General features: G+C 35.9%; 1 protein-coding gene across 1 annotated transcript in view; it reads right to left on the minus strand.

Annotated features, from left to right (window-relative positions):
* Nucleotides 1–151: 151 nt before the first annotated feature.
* LOC105839085 (probable serine/threonine-protein kinase HSL1) overlaps nt 152–23,244 on the minus strand; it is a 72,596-nt gene continuing 49,503 nt past the window's right edge. The window contains exons 5-8 of the mRNA XM_012685131.3: nt 8,525–8,573; nt 8,257–8,436; nt 5,976–8,122; nt 152–1,637 (exon numbers count right to left, since the gene is read on the minus strand). Of these exons, the coding sequence (XP_012540585.1) occupies nt 1,141–1,637; nt 5,976–8,122; nt 8,257–8,436; nt 8,525–8,573 (2,873 nt within the window). The 3' untranslated portion in view covers nt 152–1,140. The remainder of the gene's footprint in view (nt 1,638–5,975; nt 8,123–8,256; nt 8,437–8,524; nt 8,574–23,244) is intronic.

The following is a 23,244-nucleotide window of genomic DNA, read 5'->3' on the forward strand; positions in this document are numbered from 1 at the left end:
AAATAAAGAGACTAACTTTTTCATAATAGGGTCTAAACACAATGCCAGACGTGGCGGACGTGAGAATAAAAAATTAAAATCATTAAAATTTTGAATTTTGCGTAAGAAAATTCAGTAGTTGAACAGAATATTAAACAAAACATGTAGTGCATAACTGAGACAATATATGTCAAAATTTCAAAGTCATACATTTTACTTCCACTATGTTTTCTTTTATGCACTTTGTACGTTTTGACGGAATTATTAAAAGGATTCTATCAGAACGATCTCATGATTGGTGATCCGCTCGTTCCGCTTCCGCGTAATCTGCTCCATGGGATCTCACCCTTCTCTTATGCGTCATGTACTATGCGTTATGCAAAAGCCTGTGCGGCGGCTATTTACTCACTTCGTATGAAGAGGTTTAAAGTGCAATTAAAAAGGTTTGTGAGTCATTTGTTTATTTGTAAATATTAATTAATTATTTTTTCACCCGACACTTAGGGCCGATTTCACAAACTCCGGTTAAATTAATCAACTAGTTATTCTATTGAAATTGACCAATCGCATTTGTTAATTTCGCTTAATGACAAATACGATTGGTCAATTCCAATGAAATAATCGGTCGGTTAAGATAACCGAAGATTGTGAAACCGGCCCTTAGCCGGAATATATTAATTGAACAAAGTTATTATATATAGAATTGTTGAAATTTGTACAAAAAGTTATGAAGTTTGATTAAAAAGATTTGTGAGTAATCCAAATACATTTTATTTAATTTGTTAGCCAAAATTTACCGACAATAATATGTAACAGTATAATAACTTTGTTCAATTAATATATGATACCCGGCTAAGTGTCGGGTGAAAAAATAATTAATTAATTACAAATAAACAAATGACTCACAAACCTTGTTAATTGCACTTCAAACCTCTTCATACAAAATACAAATGATTACACATAGCAATTATTTTAAAAAACGTTCACTTCCGGTCAAGTGTGAGTGAAAATGCAGTGGCCCTAACACTGCAACGAAGTTTCCAATAGCCGTGAATTGCCCAAGGTTCGTATTCACAGTCATCTGCCAAGGTCGCAAAAGCATTCTCTTTTATTCAAAGTGCATACGTATTTTAGATGGCAATTGTCTAAAGAATAAGATTCTTAAGGATTTATACATTGCGGCATTGCAGGACTGCTCTTTCGTCTAGTCTTTTCTGTCTGTTGCGTGAGAATCGTTGAACCCAGTGACTTCTTCGCGGCGTCTATATTCTTACCGCTAAATTTTTCCATGGCCCTAGTGTACGAGCCGGTACAAATCCGCCCCCAAATTTTTCGATCTTCCGTGCCTTGCCTATTTCTTCCTTCGCTACACGTTCGTTGAACATGGCTCTTCTTTGTAATCTTACAAACGTCCTCTATCTCCAATGACGTGTTAGAACCCGTAACATTCTGGACATCCTCCCACAATGCATTCACGTCGGATTGCATGCTCGACGGTGTGGGACAACTGCTATCGCTGGATAAGGAAGAGGATCGAATAAAAGATGGTGGCACTATCAGCTTTATTTGCTCCTCGGACTGACTGTCATTCGAGGCCGGTTCGCTTTTCATCCTGCAGTCACTAGGACTGTTATCTTGATTGCAGAGTTGGGTAGTAACTAGTTAAAAAGTTAAATAATAAAATTAAAGAGTTACTTTTTTAACTTAACTAAATGTTTAACTTAAACTATAATAGTTTTAGTAATTGTTTAAAATCGTGGCTTTTCCCAATTTTGAAGTTTTTTTGCAGGTTTCTTTGTAAAAATCTTTGTTGTGACTTCGGCAGTGATAATCAATCGGTGGAGCCCGAAATTAAAATATGGAACTTACTAATTAATTTTTTGGGCCATTTTGGTAAATATGCACAATAAGGGCTCATACGAGAAATCAATTAAAATATAGTAGATCTTATGTATGTATGTTGCGCCCTGAATCCAAAACTGTTGTTAGAATTAGGGGGTCGCTTGTATATTTTTTAAGATATCGTCAAATATCGTAAAAATAACAAAAAACGATAAATATTGTGTTTAACGAAGTACAATATACACACACACACACACACACATACACACACACACACACACACACACACACACACACACACAAAATATTTTCAGAAAATGCATGGGCGGGGGAGGGGGTCCGCTCCTTCTCCTGCGCATTTTCTCCCCGTAATTTTTCCTAACTCTAACCCAACCAATTTTATGTCCTATTTGGATAATGCGAAAACATTAGAAACAAACAGCGTGGATATTGTTTAACGTGGAAAGTCGCAAACCCATGTGGTACAGTACAAGTATGGACGTTGTTTACTTTACGTTCAAATTTATTAATATTACAGTAAAAGTGCCGAATAGGTTTGCTTCGTGTAGAAGTCAATGAAAGGACAAAAACCAAGAAAAATGCTCAGCTCGAATATTCAATTTTTCAATTGTATTTGATTAAACGATGCTCACGCTTGTACTGTACCACCCAAATAGCTAAATGAAGGCAACGTGTTGTCATTTTGCTGTCACTTATTCCCTATTAATTTCATCAAACTAAAGCCAAGGTGTTTCCTCAAACTGTCTGTTGTTCTGATATTATGTAAAATTCTTCGTTAGAATTCAACAAACTGACGGCAAGTTGTCAACATGCATGCACAATTGCTGTCAATGTAATAAGTTTATTATTCCTCAATGCATGCACTTACAATTTTATAAACTCATGAAGGTTATTTGCCCTCCTGATGCTAACTTTGGTCTACGTTAAATTACAATGACAGCAAATTGTGAGCAAATTCACAACATACATGCAGTGCATTAATTTGTCCGATATGCTCAATCTCGCTTGGCTATCTGGGCACATAGGTCTGCAATTTTAAACGTGAAACAAAATCCACGCTTTGTTTCCAATGTTTTCGCATTATTCAAATAATGACATAAAATTGGTTGGGTTAGAATTAGGAAAAATTACGGGAAGAGGGTGCAGATGACAGAGGGGCGGAGCCCTTCCTCTGCCCATCCCGTTTTGTGAGAATATATTGTGTGTGTGTGTGTGTGTGTGTGTGCGTGCGTGCGTGCGTGCGTGCGTGCGTGCGTGCGTGCGTGCGTGCGTGCGTGCGTGCGTGCGTGCGTGCGTGCGTGCGTGCGTGCGTGCGTGCGTGCGTGCGTGCGTGCGTGCGTGCGTGCGTGCGTGCGTGCGTGCGTGCGTGCGTGCGTGCGTGCGTGCGTGCGTGCGTGCGTGCGTGCGTGCGTGCGTGCGTGCGTGCGTGCGTGCGTGCGTGCGTGCGTGCGTGCGTGCGTGCGTGCGTGCGTGCGTGCGTGCGTGCGTGCGTGCGTGCGTGCGTGCGTGCGTGCGTGCGTGCGTGCGTGCGTGCGTGCGTGCGTGCGTGCGTGCGTGCGTGCGTGCGTGCGTGCGTGCGTGCGTGTTATACTTTGTTAAACGTAATATTTATCTTTTTTATTATTTTCATGATATCTTAGAAAATACAAGCGACCCCCTAATTCTTAGCGATCCCCTAATAAAACAACAATTTTGGATTCAGGGAGCAAAAATACACAAGATCTACTACCTTTTAATTGATTTCTCGTATAGACCCATATTTACCAATACAAAAACCACTTCGAAAAAAATGACTACAAAAATTAATAGGTTACATAATTTTTCGGGCTCCCCCGATTGATTATCACTGTCGGAGTCACAACAAAGATTTTTACAAAAAAACCTGCAAAAAAATTTCAAAATTGGAAAAAGCCACGATTCTATACAATTACCATTATTTTTTAAATATATTAGCTTATTAACTTTTTTCTAAGTTAAAATTTACTTATGTAAAAGAAAATATTCCAAAAATATTTCCATATAAAAACATTATTTCTTGGTTATTTCATATTTCGTATTTCATATTTCAAACTTAATTTGATGATCCATATTGTAATTGCTTTCAGTAATCTAATTATAAAAAGTTACGACATTTTAATTTAATATACAATATAATGCTTTTCAATATTAACTTTTAAGGTATTATGTGCCAAAATCAATCTCCAACAGATTTTGAAAAAATTTGTTATAGAAGTAGATTAAGCTGTTTCGCATAATTGATTAAAATTTTAAAACGATTTACCGTGCCAAACTTGAACTATGAAGTCTCAAAGTTAAGTCTTTTAACATAGGGAAGATAGGCCAAACATATAAAAATTGAACATTTTATAGCTTATAGACAAAAATCCTCGCAACAGATTTTCTTAAAAAACTGACATTTGTTAGAACATATTATTTGTATTAAATTAAAACAAAGTTTACAATGATTGCCCGTGCCATTTTTACGTAAATCTAATTGAAAGTTTATTATTTTGAACTCGACTACAAGTAGCGAGTGATTTTCACTCACAGCGTAGCGGCAACGTCGCGTTGTATGAATGAAAGTGTGAGAGAGAGGAGATGAAGCGAGTATTTGCATGATATTTGAAAAGGTATTTATATACATTATATACAAAATACAAATGTAAGATTATAGTAAATTATTTTATATTTATTTCATAGGTTTTTAGAGTGAGTAATGATTGACACAATGACATTTGAATTTATAGGTTGGAATAAAAAAGGTTTAACACTTTATTAAATTTGAGTGTTTAGTAACAAAAATAAAATACTTTTAACGTAAATTATCTAAACATAATGCTTCGAACGCAATTATTTGAACAAAAGATCCTTAAAAATACAAAAACTTAAACTATATACGTTATCTTAATTATAAATTACAAAAATATCTATTAGATAGGACGAAAGCTATAACCTAACAAGATCTCGTTTTTTTATTGAAAATCGTCCTTTTTGATCGCGGTACTGATTAGATATTTTCAAGTGTAGGTTATATGTCAATAAGTTATATGTCACACTTCTACTTTATTTCTGTCGCTGTTTTCGTGCAATGGGACGTTGTCAGCTTCTCGTTCACTCTGTTGTGAGATTGTGTATGTTATGTACGTGTGCACACGGATACAAAGCACCACACGTGTGTGGCCCAGTAGTATTCAAAGTTATATCATCTTTCACTTACTTTGACTTATACGCGTTTTCTCTTTTTTCCGCGGATCGTCTTTGAGCACGACTGGAGGGTACATAATACCTTAATTGAATTCCAATGTAACTTTTAACTAACAAAGGATATTTGGAAGCGCAAAAATTAAAAAAAAGTAAAAGAATTATAGATTAGAGCAATTAGGCAAACCTAATAATGAAACAATTTTTTGTTGATGCTCAACATCAGTTTTAGAAGTATAGATTTCAAAAAACGTACTTATTTGTAAACGAATGTTATCTAAACTATTAAAGAGATATGAAAAAGCATTTTGAACAAAGTTTCGCGTTTTCAATAATATTTTAATAATAATATTTTTTAATTAAAAACAAACTTAATATTTTTGAAATAAACATTCACATTTTTTGCAATATCTTCGAATCTTTATAAAATATGGGAACCATGAAACTTTTATTTAAAACGTTTTTATAATATGTCTAATATAATAGGTATAATATTCGTTTTTTATCCAAGAGACTGTTTTGCCCTTAAAACTGATTCTGAGTACCAATAAAACACTGTTTTGTTATTAAGTTTGTCTAATCTATATTATTTTCGTCGAGAGACGCCGCTCGGAGTAAACAAGTTTTAGTCCGGTTCACGCATGGGTAACCTCCACCACATTGTTTTACTGCTTGCGCTGAATGTTATGTCCTCCCCACTCTGACTTTCTTATATAGTCGCTATTGTGCGCAATCCGAGCGGCGTCTCTCGATGAATTAAAATAATATCTATATAATTCTACAAAGTTTCATATTTGTTTAAAACTTTGAAAACAAATTTTTGCGTTTGCGAATGTCCCTTGTGAGTTAGCTTTTTGTTCATGCAACTCTTAACATAAATAAATTTTATAAACCATTAACATTAATTTAATTAAAAAAATATATTAACTTACCCAATCCTGCTTGATTTTCATGGATAAGACTGTCGTTTAAGATAATCTTCGCGATTGATGTCCTTTTTCGCAGATTTTCCAAATTTTTTCTAGAGGTACTTTGGGAATTGTCTACCCGCTGCAGAATATCCTTGAGATTTACATTCGCGGGATCGGTGCCAAAACTCGGTTTGGTTCGTTCAGCCTTGGATATCATAGGTGTAGATTTTCTGTTAGTCACGGCAACAGTCTTTTTAGACACTTCAAAATTGTCGTTTTTGACTGTGACAGTTATATCTGGATATATGTAATTAGGTAATCTCTCCTTCTGTTGTACCGAGACAGTAATTCTCGGTTGCACTTCTGATGGCTTTGGATATTTCTCCTCATTTTTGTTCTCAAGTGTTTTTACCTTGCTGGACATAGCACCTTTCACGCATTGCTTGTATTTCTCATCTATTGTAGTATCGAGGCTATTTTGAGTAACCATATTGTCGACATAGATACTCTGTCCATTGTTTTCCTCACGTCGCAAGAACGACCATCGATCCAAGGATAAACTCTTATTTTTCTGAATCATTAAATCCTGCAAAACATCTGCAACACTTTTCTCAACATTTCCCGCAGAATCTGTTTTATTCTTTGCATGATCGTTCTTTGTGTCGTTCTGTATTTCCTTATTGTCATCCTCGTTATCAGAATCGTTATCGAGGCTCTTTAAGATGCCCTCATTTTTCTCATTACGTTTTCTGAGCTCCTCCCAATTCTTTCGCGGCTTGTAACTTGTCTTTCGTCTAACGATCTTGTTCTCGGTAATGTTAATGTCTGGAATAAAAAGACGCAACGCCTTCGTGCCAGTTGGAAATGTTATCTGATTGATTCGTTTCTCAGTCATGATTGCCCTTAGGCTCATCTTTGAAGCAACCTCCTGGTGCTTGTTGAAAGCGGAAACCAACTGCGCCACCGTGTATTTTGGCTCTTCGTTCTCTGATTCTGTTAAACGATCCTCCTTATCAGAGTTATTAGAACGGCTGGACATGTCGGAATATTGACGTTCGCAGGAGCGTTTGTTCACATTGGCGGGCACCGTGTTGCGGCACAATGGCATTTCGTCAGAATCCTCCGTTAGAGTATCTGATTCAATGGACTTTAAGGAGTCTAAATTCTCCTCGGATTGCGAGATGAGTTTTTTCGGCAGTTCCGCATTTGTTGCTGCGCGTTGCAAATTATTTGAGTCGATAGACAAATGATTCGGATCGTTGCTGAAATCGCACAGCGTTTTCGCTTCTGTCGACGAAACAGTTGGCACATTTTGATCAGTCTCCTGCTCGATCTTATCGGATATTAAAGCAATCTCCGATTTTACGATCAAACGTTCGTCGCTACTTGAAGATGTGAGTCTAGAGCACGCAATCTCGGTGTCGAGACGCTTAAAAATCGGTAACATATCCTCGGTCTTCGCACGCTGATAACTCTTTCTTCTCCGTTTCAAACATTCTAGACTTCTGTAGATATCTAAGACACCCTGGGACTTTGATAAGGATTTCAAACCATATAGTTTTTCGCGAGACTTACTGATTACGGAGTTCATAGCGACGAAATCAGCTCGGTCGCAACCTATTGCCGAAGATCCATTCAACAGACACGTCTGAGACTGAACGCGATTCAAACTGCGAATTCTTGACAGTATACCGCGGCTCAGACCCTGATTTAGATTAGCCTGGGATCGGCTCTGAGCTTTATTCAGTAGGCCCTGCGTCTGTTCTTGATTTAGCAAACAGCTCTGACTCGCGCAGCTCAGGCTAGTCCTGGAGGAGTTCAGGCTGGCCTGAGAATCCACCGGACTAGCAAATCCCTCGCTGCCCGCCAAACTCGAGCGACTTCCAGTTAAGCGATAGTTCAGGCACATTTCACTTTGACTCAACATGCAATCCTGTAAACCCTGATGTTGATAGTTCTGATCACTTTGGACATCCCCCTGACAGAGACTCGCCTGGCTGGTCGTTTGACTCATCAGCGCGGCCCTCCTCAGGTTCTCGCGACTGACCACACGCTCCAGAAGAACCTCTCGGGACTTCGACAAGTATCTTCGCAGATGCGGCGACGCCTGTGTTGGAGCGTCGCGCAACCAGTCATGGCGCAGACATTGCTTCGCGGTCATCCGTGCACTTAGAAAATAAAAATGAGAATAAAATTTACTTCTTAGTTCACAATTATTCGAGATTTATTCGCGAGGGCAATTCGAGTTTTTATGACAAAATTATTAAAAAAAAGAAGGATTTGAATTGTACGGCGATTATACCTCGGATCTAGCACTAAAAGCTTCGCGAGGAAATCCTTTGCCTGCACCGAGACATCTTCGAATAACTCCTCGGGAAAGTCCACCTCTCCTAAAGATATGTTCTGAAAAGTCTCCTGATCAGTCTCGCCGCCGAAAGGCGAGAAGCCCGTTAGCAATACGTAAGTTGTGACACCGAGTGACCTAAAAAAGAAAATATTTTCGTAGATGAGGAAAATCCGATCTGCATCTGCAAAGAAAGGATAACAAAATACGCCATATTTGACCTTACCACATATCGGCTGCCAGCATGATTGGTTCATAATGCAGTATTTCAGGCGCTGAAAGAGAAATGTAAACATACGATTAAATAGATAGAAATGCACAATAGCAATCAGCGGACTCATGTGTCAAGGTCTCTTCTTCGTTTTTGTTTCACATCTATTTTGTGTCCAGTGACCTCGCACGTGATGTCACTCGAATTCACAAGCTTTATTTTTATTTGCGTATAAAAATCCAACGTGCGTGGAAACAAGATAAAGATCAGGATGAATCGCGTTCGAGATAATGCCACGACGGCGATTTTACGAAAAGAACGATTTTGCTGAAGTATCTATAACAAGGATTCCTAAAGTATGGTTTATGACACACTTGATGGGTTAAAAGCCGATTATTGGTAGATCGTGAAAAATTTTTCAATGATGGTGGTAGAAATTAAAACCAAATTTTAAATAACAATTATTAAGTGGCTCTTAAACGCTTTATATATATCCCCGATAACAATTTCTGCTGTGACAAATGTTGGCAACAGATTTTGTTGCCAAAAAGGCAGCAAATGAGAAACATATATTGCAAACACTGTTAGCAGATATGCAGCAAATATTTAGCAATGTCTGTCCGAGGAGATGGGGGAAGAGTTTTGGACAGGTAGAGGTGTAAGACAGGGATGCCCGCTAAGTCCATTGCTATTCAACATTCTAATATCAGATTTAAAAGACCTTGCTCAAAAAATCCGATAGAATCAGATAAGAAAAAGTTCTATCTAATTGAATCGTGTTTTTGATTCGTAAATATTAGATCTGAAATATACGATAGGCTTTCTATATTTCTGTATCGTATTTTTCATATAGTTACCTATCGTTTTTAATCAATTTCTATCGTCATTTTTTATATAAATTAATTGTGTTCTATCGTGTTTTTGGTTCGTAAATATTAGATCGGTTATCTGAAATATACGATAGACTTTCTATATTTCTGTATCGTATTTTTCATATAGTTACCTATTGGTTTTAATGAATTTCTATCGTCATGTTTTATATAAATTAATCGTATTCTATCGTGTTTTTGATTCGTAAATATTAGAGTGGTTATCTGAAATATACGATAGGCTTTCTATATTTCTGTATCGTATTTTTCGTATAGATTACCTATAGTTTTTAATCAATTTCTATCGTCATGTTTTATATAAATTAATCGTATTCTATCGTGTTTTTGGTTCGCAAATATTAGATTGCTTATCTGAAACTTATGATAGACTTTTTATCTTTCTGTATCGTATTTTTCGTATAGATTACCTATCGTAAATCTAGTTAAAAAAATGTAAACGTTTTACTTTTCTTGTACAGAATCGTTTACTCAATTAAAATGAGTAAATTATAAAAGTAATGTGGCAATCGTCTTGCACATCGTCCTCTCGTAGCGAAAGAAATTGATTATTGCTTGTCTTAATCGTATTGCGGGTGGTCTTTATATAGCGGATCGGCTGCATTTGACTCACGAGAGAGTAATCGCCTACCAGCCTATCGGCGGCGCCGCGTACTAACTAAAAAGTTGGATAGAAAATGATAGAAACATATAGAAATTTGATAGAAAATTTATAAAATTCTATCGTTCTTTATCGTATCTCAATTAAACGATTAAAACTTTATCTGAATATGGATACTTTCCTATATGATCTTACCTAATTATCTTACTGAATAGAAAAATTACGATTTAAAGTCTATACAAATAAATCTGAAATTGTCCCTATATGTTTCTATCAAATATATGTTATGGAACAATAATCGTTTTCTATCGTTGTCTTTATAATAAGAGATATTTCAAGGAGGAACAATTATCACAGGCACACAAAGAAAGTGATCCGCCGGACCAGACTAGTCAATCCTTATGTATTTTGACTCGTTGAATCCGAATTCAAGGTCAGAATTGCAAAGTTAGCTCGCATTTTCTAACCTCAAAAAAATTTTTTTTTAATGTTGGTCTGGCGGACCAGACTATATAATCAGTCAATCCTTATGTATTTTGACCCGCTGAATCCAAATCCAAGGTCAGAATTACTAAATTTGCTCATTTTTTCTAACCTCAAAAAAACTTTTTTTTAATGTTGGTCCGGCGGACCAAAGTAGTCTATCCTTATGTATTTTGATCCGCTGAATCCAAATCCAAGGTCAGAATTATTAAATTTGCTCATTTTTTCTAACCTCAAAAAAATTTTTTTTAATGTTGGTCCGGCGGACCAGAGTAGTCTATCCTTATGTATTTTGACCCGCTGAATCGAAATTCAAGGTCAGAATTGCTGAATTGGCTTATTTTTTTCTAACCTCAAAAAAACACCTTGTAAAAGCAGCTTGGATCTTAAATGTATAATTTGAAACGTGCAAGCTTGCGTAAGCACATTATCCGGGGAAAATTCAATACTTATAACATGTCTGAGCTTCTGTGAATGAATAGCGTAGAAAATTCACTCCCTTTTCCTATTATATTTAACTCTTTTATTCTGACCTTGGATTTGGATTCAGCGGGTCAAAATACATAAGGATTGACTGATTATATAGTCTGGTCCGCCAACATTAAAAAAAAATTTTTTTTTGAGGTTAGGAAATGCGAGCTAACTTTGCAATTTTGACTTTAGATTTGTATTCAGCAGGTCAAAATACATAAGAATTGACTAGTCTAGTCCGCCGGACCAACCTTTTTTTTGTGTGTCTGTTATTTTATAATTCTGCCGGACAGAACATTCTGTTGTTCTTTATGGTATCCGAATTAAACGATTAAAACTTTATCTGAATATGGATACTTTCCTATATTATCTTATCTGGTTATCTTATTAATTAAAAAAATTACGACTTAAAGTCTATATAAATTATTCAGATAATTCTATATTCAGATAAAGTTTTAATCGTTTGATTCAGACACGATAAAGAATGATAAAATGTTATGTTCGGCAAAATTGCGAAATAATTTTTCCCTGTTTAAAATATCTCCAATTATATAGATAATGATAGAAAACTATTATAGTATATAACATATTTTTAATAAAAACGTATAGGGACAATTTCAGATTAATTTATATAGACTTTACGTCATAATTTTTATATTCAGTAAGATAGCCAGATAAATTGTATAGGAAAGTACTCATATTCAGATAAAGATTTAATCGTTTAATTTAGATACAATAAAATACGATAGAACTTTATGTCCGCCAAAATGGTAATATATTTGATAGAAACGTATAGGAACAATTTCAGATTAATTCATATAGAGTTTTATAGACCTTGAATCGTAAATTTCATATTTAGTACAATAAGTAGGTAAGATCATATAAAAAATAATCGTATTCAGATAAAGTTTTAATCGTTTATTTTAGATACGATAAGAAACGATAGAACTTTATGTCCGCCAAAATTGGAATACATATGATAGAAACGTATAAGAACAATTTCAGATTAATTCATATAGAGTCTTATAGACCTTGAATCGTAAATTTCATATTCAGAACGATAAGTAGATAGGATCATATATAAAAGTAGTCGTATTCAGATAAAGTTTTAATCGTTTATTTCAGATACGATAAGAAACGATAGAACTTTATGTCCGCCGAAATTGGAATACATCTGATAGAAACGTATAGGAACAATTTCAGATTAATTCATATAGAGTCTTATAGACCTTGAATCGTAAATTTCATATTCAGAACGATAAGTAGATAGGATCATATATAAAAGTAGTCGTATTCAGATAAAGTTTTAATCGTTTATTTCAGATACGATAAGAAACGATAGAACTTTATGTCCGCCGAAATTGGAATACATCTGATAGAAACGTATAGGAACAATTTCAGATTAATTCATATAGAGTCTTATAGACCTTGAATCGTAATTTTCATATTCAGTACGATAAGTAGATAGGACCATATAGAAAAGTAGTCGTATTTAGATAAAGTTTTAATCGTTTATTTCAGATACGATAAGAAACGATAGAATTTTATAACTTTTCTATCTGGCAGGAAATCTAGTGTCCGATAGAAACGATAGATTCAGATAAAATCATATTAAATTTCTATCAAATTTCTATATGTTTCTATCAGTTTCTATCGTACTTTTTGAACAGGGGAGGTTATGGAAAGAGTTAAGTGGGGGGTTTGAAGTTAAGAGGAGAGAGGGTGTGCACGTTAGCGTACGCGGATGATCTAGTAGTTATAGCGGTGGAGGAAGATCAGATGAGGAGTATGATAGAGAGACTGGAAGCGTATTTGGATGAGAAGAATTTAGTATTAAACGTAGGAAAATCGAAAATAATGAGATTTAGAAGGGGAGGATGTAGGGAAAGTAAAAAGAGTTGGTGGTGGAAGAAAAGAAGAATAGAGGAAGTCAGAGAGTACAGCTATCTGGGGTATATCATGCAAAAAAACGGAGAATAAGAAGCGCAGGTAAGGGATAGAGTAAGAAGAGTGGCGGCGGTGATGGATTATGTTTGGGGGATCAGGAAGAGAAGTATGGCAGGGATTGAGGGAGGAGGTTATGGATGTTCGACAGGCTGGTATAGACGGTAATGAGTTATGGAGTGGAAATTTGGGGTTGGAAGGAGAGAGACAGTATAGAAAGGTTAGAGGAAAGATATTTAATGTGGATGCTAGGTTTCGATGAAGTACACTGGGATATATGGTGAGAGAGAAAATACAAAAGGATAGATTGAGAAGTAGAGCAGGAAGGAGAGCGTGGATATATGAAAAGAGGTTGGATAAAGGGAAAGGCAGTGAGTTGGCAAGATGTTTAAAGGAGATAAGAGCAAAAGGTAGGATAGGAAAGGTGGGCGTGGGGAGATGAGAGAAAGGAGTTTTTTAAATATAGAGGGTGGAAGTTGGAAGAGTTAGAAAGGGGGCACAGAGAAGAGGTATTAGAGACGATTATAAGCAAGGATAGGCAGTTACAGAAAGAGGACAGATGGAGGAGAATTAGAGAGTTGAAATATAACAAATGCTATAAATGGGTGAAAGAGAAAGGGATTTCAGGGTATTTAAAAAAAGGGTGAGGAGAGAGCAGATGGAATAGAGTCTTGAGATTTAGGTTAGGCAATGGGATGAGAGGAAATAGATATTGGGAGGACGAGGAAAAGATGTGCAGATTGTGTGGATGGAAGAATGAGACTTGGAAATATGTGTGGGAGGAGTGCAGAAATGGGACTGTCCCGATTGCGCACATAAGCGATTAGATACAGTAGTATTTCCCGATTGGACACAGACTTGATTGGACACGGACCCGATTGGACACGGACTTAATTAGACACAGACCCGATTGGACACAGACCCGATTGCACACGGACCCGATTGCATACGGACCCGATTGCGCATCGACCCGTTTGCACACGAACCCGATTGCGCACCGACCCGATTGCACACGACCCGATTGCGCATCAACCCAACTGCACACGGACCCGATTGCACACGGATCCGATTGCGCACCGACCCGTTTGCACACGGACCCGATTGCACACGATACGATTCCGCATTTCAGATAGCACATGGGTTAGCGACTTGGACGGGGTAGGTGCGGGAGGGGGGCGAAGCCCTCCTTGCACCCCCTCCCGTGTGTGTGTGTGTATGTGTGTGTGTGTGTGTGTGTGTGTGTGTGTGTGTGTGTGTGTGTGTGTGTGTGTGTGTGTGTGTGTGTGTGTGTGTGTGTGTGTGTGTGTGCGCAAAGCGTTTTCTGCACCACATAAGTTTGCGACTATAAAATATGTATAAGAAAAAAAAATATTATAATAAATATTTTGTACATATTTTTATATCTGAGTTTGCCAAGTATAAAATAATTATGATAAATATTTATGAAAATATTAAAAATAAATATTTATGCTATTATACAAAAATACAAAAATATTTCGAGCTTATATACCTTGAATATTTTTTAGTACATTTTAAAAATATATTTTATATATTGTTAATAATAATTTCTAAATAATTTATGAAAACGATTATATAATTAAAAAAATGTTTTTTAAAAATAAATTTGTAAAATGTTTATAAAAATTTATTCTAAATTTTCTGTGCTATCCTCCCCCCCCCACAGGTTGTTTTTGCATTATTCTGCGATGCGAAATCGTATCGTGTGCAATTGGGTCCGTGTGCAAACGGGTCGGTGCGCAATCGGATTGGTTTGCAATCGGGTCCGTGTGCAAACGGGTCGGTGCGCAATCGGATCCGTGTGCAATCGGGTCGTGTCCAATCAGGTCCGTGTGCAATCGGGTCCGTGTCCAATCGAGTCCGTGTCCAATCGGATCCGTGTGCAAATGGGTCGTGTGCAATCGGATCGTGTGCAATTGGGTCGGTGCGCAATCGGGTCGTGTGCAATCGGGTCGGTGCGCAATCGGGTCCGTGTGCAAACGGGTCGGTGCGCAATCGGGTCCGTGTGCAATCGGGTCGGTGTGCAAACAGGTCGGTGCGCAATCGGGTCCGTGTACAATCGGGTCTGTGTCCAATCGGGTCTGTGTCCAATTAAGTCCGTGTCCAATCGGGAAATATTACTGTGTCCAATCGATTATGTGCGCAATCGGGCCTCACTCTGCAGAAATTGGGGTAGAGGTGGAATTAATTGGCAGGAAGCAATGGGGAGTATTCTAGGAGAGGAAGAAAAGGGAGAGAGTTGGTTAAGGGAACTGGAGAGACAGAGGGAGGGGAGTAAGGATGAGTACGTAGAGGGGGAGGAGTAGAAGCAATATTGGAATGATTGGCAGAAGAAACGGAAGTCCACAGAGCAGTGTGTGTGTGTGTGTGCGTGGCGGAGAGGGTGTGGAGGTGCTAGTTAAGCCGAAGCACTCCAGTTATTAGGCTAAGTAAACAAAGTTTAGTTTTAAGAGTAGTTTTAAGAGTAGATATAAGTTGTTGCAAGAACGTATAGAGATTGTAAACCCCGGGGGGAAACAATAAATAATTTATTATATTTAGCAATGTCTGTCATCAGAATACATGACAAAATAATAATTGTGAACTGCGAACAGATTTATTAAAAGTATTGATGACAGATTGACGACGAATACAAAAGTGCAAACAATGTCAGCAAATTGTTTGTAGAAATGCAACAACATTTGTGCGTTAAAGTATGCGACAGATGGATATTAGGAACGCAGCAGATCTGTCGAAATGTCAAATTGACAATAAAAAGCGCGTCGATAGGCGGCCTACTCTCTCGGGAGTTATATGCAGCCAATTCGCTACATAAAGACCACTCGCAGTGCGACTAAGATAAGCAAAAATTACCGTCCTTCGCTGTGCCTGCAGAGGTGTCCAATGTGGCGGAAGACCGCCGCACTATACTTTTATAATACAGGACTGGTAGTATTTTCACTTTTTTGGAAGTAACATTTAACTCCAAGAAATTTAGTAAAATTAATTGCATCTAGAATAGATGATATACCTCCGATAGAAAGGGAGAAAATAGAAGTGAGTCCCAGATGCGCACAGTAATAAACGAACACAGCAGGCTGAGTGAAACGGACACAGTAACAAACGGACACAGTAACAAACGGACACAGTAATGAACGGACATAGTAATAAACGGACACAGACCAAATGCGCACACTGCACATGCGCACGGACCAAATGCACACACGGAAAGTCGCAAATCCATGTGATGCAGTGAATGCTTTGCACGCGCACACACACACACACACACACACACACACACACACACACACACACACACACGGGGGGTGCAAAGGGGGCCTTCGGCCCCCCTCCCGCACCTACCCCGTCCAAGTTGCTAACCTATGTGGACTTTACTCTGCTTGGTATGTACATGGATTGCATTTGATCCTTGCGCAGGTGCAGTGTGCGCATTTGGTCTGTGTCTGTTTATTACTGTGCCCGTTTATTACTGTGTCCGTTTATTACTGTGCGCATCTGGGACGCTCCCGAAAATAGATAGGTCAATTGAGGCCCCCCTACAGGAAGTATTAGATGCTAAGAAGGGTGGGGTAAATTATTCAATCTGTTTTTACTCCTGAATTATTAAATTTTCCCAGGAGATTGCTTACATTCTGAAATAAAATTATAACTGTGAAAACGAAAAGATTCGACAAATCTGTCGCTAATCTGTCGTCATTTATGAATACAGATCTGCTGCATATTTGTCGTAAATCTGCTGTGAGTTTATGTTGCAACATCTGTTCTCAATATGCTACGTGAATTTGTCATTGTACTGCTAGTGACAAATCTGTTCTGGTGTTGTACCCAATTTGATATCAGGATTTGATGACAATTTTTGCTTGCAGTTAGAGCGCACTCGAAGACAGTAAGCCATGGTTTTGGCAGCTTGATTTCGCAAGAAATTATTATCAGTCTGACAATTTGGCAGCAAATGATTAGCTGGTACATATATATACTCAGCTAGCAAAATGACGCAAATTTTGTGCGAAGTTTGTCGCAAATAACAGGGTAAAACTTGCTAGTAAAGCATAACAACAAATTTACAGCAAGAACAAGGCAAATCTTGCTGTACACAATATAATAGCAAATTTGTGACAAGAATAGAGCAAACCTTTCTGTACATAGCATGATAGCAAATTTGTGGCAAAAACAAGGCAAACCTTGCCATGCACAATATGATAGCAAATTTGTGGCAAGAACAGGACAAATCTTGTCAAAATTAAGATCAACAAAAATGAAATATTGGACTGATTAGTCCAGTATCATATGTGAATGGTGCAATCGTACTTGGTTCTCTGTTCTCGACGAGCACCTTTTATTAATCCAGGTAAATCTTTTTCACGAGAAATGCGCCATCTCGAGATAGATAATAAAGTCATCCAGAAATAAAGTTTAAAACCTGATAATGCAACCCTGTTATTTGCATAAAATGTGCGTCATACTATTTGCGACAAACCTTGCCAGCAAAAACTAAGCTGTTTACGGACATACCTTGTCGCAATTTTGTTGCAAAAGTGTGCTCGGCAAGTTTTATTTTATTCTTTCTACTGTTATTGCCGTTATTCTGTGCTTAACAAGATTTCCTGTTTCTGCTATAAATTTATTATCATGCCGTGTGGCAAGGTTTGCTCTGTTATTTGCTTAATTTTTGCATTTTATCGTGTTGGAGCAAACCTTGTAATTTCTCTACGTAATATTTATGTACAAGTCTTTCTCTGTTATTTGCAGCATTGTATGATGAAAACTTTTGCCGTAAATTTGCTCGAAACTTTTAGAAGACAAAGCAACAGACAATTACTTGTCATAAAATTGTTGTCAAAATTGAAACAATTCTTGCTGTAAAGCTTTTACGATATGTGATTTTAACTGGCCTGGCTAGCTAGGTATATACAGGGTGTTACAAAAGCATCGGATTTGCTTAACACCATGCGATAGAGAATGAAAATCTAAGAAGAAATGTCTAATATTATTTTTCGATGCGGTAAATAGTTTCGCCTTAATTCATCATTGTAATAAGTCAATAAACGCGGAGGTACAAGAGAAAGTCAGTGACGGAGAATGCGTGAAGTTGACTCCTTGTTATTAAAAATGTAAAAGTGCTTCTAATGTTAATAATTATCGATAAAATTCTTTAGAAGGCTACCAAAATTTTCAATAGAACTGTCGGTTACCGAGAAATATTTCCATTTTGACGGGACTTAGAAAATTTTCGAATTTGTATCTTCAACTAAAGAAATTTTTTATTCCGCAGCTTACAGCTTTGAGTGCTAATATTTATCGATAATTATTAGCATTAGAAGCATTTTTTAATTTTTAATAACAAGGAGTCAACTTCACACATTCTCCGTCACTGACTTTCTCTTGTACCCCCGCGCTTATTGACTTATTACAATGATGAATTAACCCACACAGCACACTTTATCCTAGGGATGTCCCTAGGATGTCATTTTAGGATATCGCAATATCGTTGGATATCCGTGGACCGTCTGCGATATCCGAGGGATATCCAAGGGATGCACAAATGTCCACCGATTTGACATCCTGTAGATATCTCAAACGATATCCAGAGGATATCCAAGGGATTTCCTGAGATATCGTAATACACCCTAGTGAAAAAATTGGTCAGAATTAAAAAAATTTTTTTCAGGATTTCTGATAAATGTTTCGATTTTTTATAATTGAAACGTTTCTCGGAAAAACTTAAAAAATAAAAAATTTTGATTAATTTAAAAAATTTTTGAATATTTCTAAGTATTTTTGAGAGTTTCTAAGAATTGAAAAAAACTTGAACAAAAAATAAAAAATTCTAATTATTTTTACGGCAATTTTGTAAGAGAAAGAAGACTATAATATAACATGTTTCAGCCAAGCCACAGTCGTACCTGTTAAAGCATATTTAATAGTTTAATATCTCTATACCTGAAAAAACGGTCACCCATCCAAGTGTCAACCCTCGCCGATGTCGCTTGACTTCGAAGACCGTACGCATTCTAACGCTTCGTGGTGATCCATAAACACTTCTTGTTTATGGATTCATATTTGTTATAGATCATTACAATAGATGTTGTCAGAAGGATAAAACATCTATAGTTAACTTATATTTTTATAAATAAATATAAAGTTTTACAATTTTTTTTTACTTTTTTTACTATTTTTATATATGCGCGCAAAATAGTATGTAGACTAACTTATTAAAAAATCTGTTTTTGCTCTGTTTGTATAAAATAAAAAAATTTTTTTAATGTCATTTTTTATAATTTTTTAGTATATGTGGCATATTATTAATATGCCACATTGTTTCCATAAGTGTATTTTCTTTATGTTCTGACGTTTTAATCTACGTTTCTTAAAGATTTAATTTACACTTCTGTCACTCTTTTGTTACATTATAATTAACTTTCCCTTTACACTTGATTTATGCTCCATTAATTGTAGAGATAAAAAAGATATGATGGGATATTATTTGGATGTAATAGGATATCGTAAGATATTAATGAATATCTTACAATATCTTATAATATTTTAAGATATTTTTTGGGGATATCGAAATATATTAATAAGATATCATATGATATCTTAAGATATTTTACGATATTTTAAGATATTTTTGTAGGATATCCCGGGAGCTACTCATTGAGATATCCGTGGGATCGCCTTCGTCTGTCTGGGATAATTTGGGATATCCTTAGGATAAAGTGTGCTGTGTGGGAAGGCGAAACTATTTACCACATCGAAAAATACTATTAGACATTTCTTCTTAGATTTTCATTCTCTATCGCATGGTGCTAAGCAAATCCGATGCTTTTGTAACATCCTGTATATACTATATATATATATATATATATATATATATATATATATATATATATACCCTAAGGGCATAATTGACAGGAAGTCGACTAAATGTCGACTTCTAAATAGTCGACTTCTAGAAGTTGAGGAAAAGTCACGACTAGGGCTGCGTTCGGGAAGCGCATATATCCTGTGTGTTATCAGTGCTATTGCTCAATCTGCGTCATTCATTAGACGTTAAAGATTTCGTGCTTGGGTCAACAAGAAAAAGAGGATCGGCGTAGTTACTAATGCATCGGAAAACGAAACGTCTGCCAAATTATTTATTGAGTTATCATAAATCGCAGATAACTTAGAAATAAGGATATCATTATCATATAATGATTTGTTTGAAACAGGAGGTTCAGAATCACGATAATAAAGCAGCAAATTACGTCTATTTCTTTGATGTTTTGGGAATTATTCCGAAAACTTTTCCTTATATTTGACAGAACGAGTTAAACATTTACTCATAACCTTAAAAATATACTTCCATCCATAATTTCCGCGTTTTCAATCTGGGGCCCTATTCTGTACCGGCTACTGACAACTATCGGCGTCGTTGTGCAGGCTTTTTGCCATATAAAATATCTGTGCAACGACACCGAGTGAGTCTCAGATACGCACAGTAATAAACGGATACAACAGGCTGAGTGAAATGGACACAGACCAAATGCGCACAGACCAAATGCGCACGGACCAAATGCGCACGGACCACCTTTACGAAAAAAACACTCTAATTTTAAGAGTTTACACTCAAAATTTAGTGTTAATTAATACTCGATTTTGAAAGTTTATTCCCAAATTCAGGTGTATACGCCCAAATCTTGAGTATTTACTACTCTAGATACTAAAGATTGAATGTTTATACTCGAACATTGAGTGTGTACACCCAATGATTGAGTGTTCATACTAAAGTTTGGGTTTAAATGCTGAATATTTAAAAATATACTTTCAACGCTTGGGTATGACACTCAATAAATAAGTGTATACTTCCAACATAAAATGTGAACACTGAAACGTTGGGGATGTACACTCAATATCTATCGGTTAAAGGTATACACTTAATATTGAGTGTACACTGTCAAACATTGGATTAGGAAATATTGAATAAAAACAAAAGCAAAAAAAGCAAGTTTAACCGAGATTAAAGTTAATCTGTATTGGTAAAAATGGGTATAATTTATTGGTATATTTTATAAAACGAATATCTAAAATAAACATTCAATTAGAGTGTTCAGCTGGCTTTGAATATTATTATAATTTGAGTATTACTTTCAACTTGGATGTTTACCATCTAATTGAGTGTTAATTTTAGTGTTATTCTTAAATTTAGGATTAACACTGAAATTAACACTTGATTAGATGGCGAACATTCAAGTTGAGAGTAACACTCTAATTGACTCAAACTGACAAGTTGAGAGTAACACTCTAATTGACTCAAACTGACAAATTTTCACTAAGGTATATTACGATATCTCAGAAAATCCCTTGGACATCTTCTAGATATCATTTGAGATATCTACAGGATATCAAATCGGTGAACATTTGTGCATCCCTTGGATATCCCTTGGATATCTAAGACAGTCCACGGATATCCAATGATATTGCGATATCCCAAAATGACATCCCAGGGACATCCCTAGGATAAAGTCTGCTGTGTGGGATTGTGCTCATTGGGTATACATATTACATATGATATTCCAATAAACATTAGAACATCCTATGTATGTCCTATGTCTTATGTATTCATATATGGATATTTCATATTTTATGTATATATAGAGAATGTGAAAAATATTACTTTCACTCTCACCACTACGTGGCGTTTTCTCTCGTGAACAAAGTGCACTTTCTAGTGAATAAAAGGGGCTTACCCAAGAGCGTGGAAGCCAGTGTTGCTGATCGGGCCGGATTTTCTGAGATTTTCTCGCGCATATGCGACAAATGTTGCATTTTATTTGAATAAAAAGAAGTACCAATTAGTCGCTTCAATAAAAATATTTAATAATTGTTAAAAATATCTTAAAAAAATGTTAAATATCCAAATAAATATATATATAAATATGTTATAATTAAAATAACTTAAAAGAAAAGAGAGTAATACTACGCATGCGCAAAAAACCCGGCCCGATCAGCAACACTGGAAGCAAGTGAGATTTTGTCATCGACGTATTATGCTAGACCAAGATTGATATGTGAGTCTACAAAAAGAACCAAGAAAAATAAGAACAGAATTATAAAAATTTTCATCAAAGAAAATGTTTAAATTCAATTTAATTTATTTTAAATAAATTTAATTTATTTTAAATAAAATTGATAAAAAGACTTTTGAGGGAAAAATTACAATACGAACACATTTAGTGTTGAACTAATGCATGCATATTTTTGGAGTATATCCCATGTACATATATTAGAGTGTCTTTTACATGACTAAAAAAATTATTTTTTATTTTAAAAAAGCATACCCCCTATCTTTTTATAACTACCATGGCCTATTCAGATACGAAATTTCATCCCTGTACGATGATTCCCGTGCCGACAAGGCCCCAAAGTTTTTCAAAATAAGAGAAATTCACCTCTTTTAGATATGATGGTAGTTCAAAATGTTTTATTATTCTTAAGTGAAAAAATAAACCAAAACTTCACGAATGTTGAAAACACCGCAAGAACTTGTCGATTTGATGGTAATTTTGCACCTGTTATTTGGTGGTTTGTCTCCCCGACTAAGAATATAGTTTCTTTAGCACTTCGTAATTTAACCGACATTTTATTCAAATTAAATAAACCGTGTTGATATCGCGACTAATTGCATTTGAATGACAACAAAGTGAGTGCGTGCCGCCTGCGCGCTTGTACTTTAGCGAGTCTAGCGTAACTTGTATGAACATGTTCCGATACAAGTCGGCACGGGTTATTGTGTTCCAAATGAACTGAAATTTGCTGTGCGGGTGTTTTATAGCAATACGAAAAAAATTAGGTCCTATGCATTAAAAAATAATCAAGTTGAAAAATAAGGGACACCCTAACATACATACATGCCATGAATGCTACTGAGTATCTAATGTATGTACAAATGTATATAATATATACATATTACTGAGTATCTAATGTATGTACAAATGTATATAATATATACATATTACATATAATAATGTATATACAGAATATACATACATACAGTGTACATATCATATACATATGTATATACTATCAAACTTTTACGAACATTAACCCGATTTCATTTGCGCATACATTTCACATTCATTGTATGTATATTACATCAAGAAAGTATATACCTGGAATATGCAATATACATAAATGTATGTACATACAGTGTATGTACTAAGTATATTTTTATGTTTTGTGGGTATATCAAAGGTTATTTAATCTTCAACATACACATTGAGGTACAACACCCTAGCGAAATTTTATTTAATTTTATTTTCTACAATTAGGTATAGTTTTAGACTGTTCAA

Source organism: Monomorium pharaonis, chromosome 2, assembly GCF_013373865.1.
Source record: "Monomorium pharaonis isolate MP-MQ-018 chromosome 2, ASM1337386v2, whole genome shotgun sequence".
NCBI lineage: Eukaryota > Metazoa > Arthropoda > Insecta > Hymenoptera > Formicidae > Monomorium > Monomorium pharaonis.